At 40.3% G+C, this 2,082-nt stretch overlaps 1 protein-coding gene across 1 annotated transcript; it reads right to left on the minus strand.

The window, feature by feature from the left end:
- Positions 1-413: 413 nt before the first annotated feature.
- Positions 414-1,770, minus strand: LOC134856147 (uncharacterized; the record flags this gene model as incomplete). The annotated part of the gene is made up of 2 exons (XM_063872512.1): positions 1,755-1,770; positions 414-746 (listed from the first exon to the last, which is right to left on the minus strand). Coding segments are annotated over exons 1-2 (349 nt in total), but the record flags the coding sequence as incomplete, so codon positions are not given.
- Between the last annotated feature and the right edge of the window lie 312 nt (positions 1,771-2,082).

The following is a 2,082-nucleotide window of genomic DNA, read 5'->3' on the forward strand; positions in this document are numbered from 1 at the left end:
TTCTTTACAGGTTTTTCAGAACTTAGCAATTTGAGTTCTGGCGCCAATGCCGCTCTTTTTGAGAGAAACAATAGTTTTAATTTCGACTTTTTTTGAGCTCAAAGGGTGCCACGATTCTAAGTGTTGCTTCAAAGTAACTATGGTACCTAAGATTTATACTGACGACGAAGGCTACAATGGGTAACAACTTAACAAAAAAATGTTTTGAGGACAAGGGATTATGGGATTGATTAGTGCCGGTTTTGCGACGAAATTAGATGCGGTAACAATAACATCCTCAACAGGACCATTGAGTCTCGTTTTGATGATTATTTCTATGTTTGGACGACAGGGTCAGTCAGAAGTTCTTAGGAAGCTGGGATCTAGGTTCTAGCTGCTATTTTTTGAAGCACCGGCAGCATTATCTCGAGTACCTGTATCCGCGGGAATATTTCCGGTGTTGACATAGCGCCATTTGTTCACGATTGTTACTAGTTGTTTTGATAATAAGTAGAGCCACTGGAGGTGCTGTCTGAACAATGTGGTGCTGTGTGTCCACATGAGGACCTTGCTAATCGGAATGGTAATAATGTTCTCCTGGCGGCGTGTGGCCAATAACGCAGCTTGCAATTCTAATAAAGGGATAGACACAGCATTCGTTGGCGCTACTCGCGCTTTATCCAGATAGAAGGAGAATTTGGTCTCTTGATTATCCAAAGAGCGCGCATGAATAAGTCCAACTGTACAGAAGACCTCGTACGAACTATCTGCAAAAAAAATGTTTTTTAAATTTTGTCAACTGCAAACGGAAAAAAATCAGCGGGGAATTGTTAGTTGATCTAAGATGGGTAAGTCGAAATGCCATGAGAGGAGTTTTTCAGCAAGTTGTTTTGGATGAGGGACATCCTACTGTTGACCACTGATTCACCAAAATTCTTTCAGAATGAGACAAACCCACACAGTGTATGGAGCAACCAGCCTGATGGCTTCAAAGACTGAAGAGATAAAGCTTAAAACCATGCGCTCCGTAACATTGTTTTTCAATTCTCTATTCTACCCAGGCTTAACACTAATGTGTCATGTATCTGGTATTTTTTTGAACCTAGTACATGTGACGCTTTATCTTTGCCATCTAAGATTTTTTTTTGACCTGACCTGCTTCGTCACTTGACTTTCTCAACTCGTTTTGTATTATTCTTACATTGCTTAAAAATTTCGTCAATTAAAAACTTCCCAACTTAGGAAGCTCTACAAGATTTTTATCTAGCTTCAAAGCTTCTTCAGGGTGTTGTACAAAGTAATTGTCGTTTTAGATTTTTGCATCACTGCAAAAGCTGCATCTGGAAAAAAGCTTGATTGTCAGAATTTTTTGAAGTACGAATGTAGTGCATGTGGGGATTCCCAAGCCCCCCAAAGAAAAATTTCGGGTGTTTTGGTACTTTACTACATAGGTTGTAGTTTCTTCTCGCCACAGGAATCGCAGTGATGGTTGATCATCTGCAAGCACACCAACCTGGAAAAACATTCTTTTATTATCAGCAGAAACACAATACCAGTGCCGACGGAACCTCATTATTACGGCTAGAAGGTTTTGAATCAAGTCTCTATCAACCAGTAGAGCTGTTTTTGAGGAAGGTCCATGACTTTTGGATGCTCCATTGAGGACACGCCGAAATTTTCCCGGCTTGTTGGGGTTAATCATCGGGTTGTAAGAAAGATGCTATTTACTCGCGGAACGGTGTCTGGGGTCTTGGGCTTTAACTCTGACCTCATACCCTTTGTCATAGTCATCACGAATGGTTTTTGCATTTTGCATACGACTCTTTAAATGTTTCGTTTTTTTTCTGAAAGTTTCTCAAACACTTCATTTGAACCAACGGGGGAAAATAATTCGCTAATTCTAAGTTGTTTTCAGCCTACGGAGTAGCTATGACTATCGTGTATGGTAGTTGACTCAAGGATTTTATTGACCCTTTTATTGGCCGAGTAGGATTAAAGTTCATACCAGGATTTGACCTGCTCTATTGAATTTACATCCTCGAGGGTGTATTTCAAGCACGTGGCGATTAGACCACTAGAGGAAAGAAGAGGACCAATTAACAA

This window comes from Symsagittifera roscoffensis, unplaced genomic scaffold (genome assembly GCF_963678635.1).
Source record: "Symsagittifera roscoffensis unplaced genomic scaffold, txSymRosc1.1 SCAFFOLD_325, whole genome shotgun sequence".
Classification (NCBI taxonomy): Eukaryota; Metazoa; Xenacoelomorpha; order Acoela; family Convolutidae; genus Symsagittifera; species Symsagittifera roscoffensis.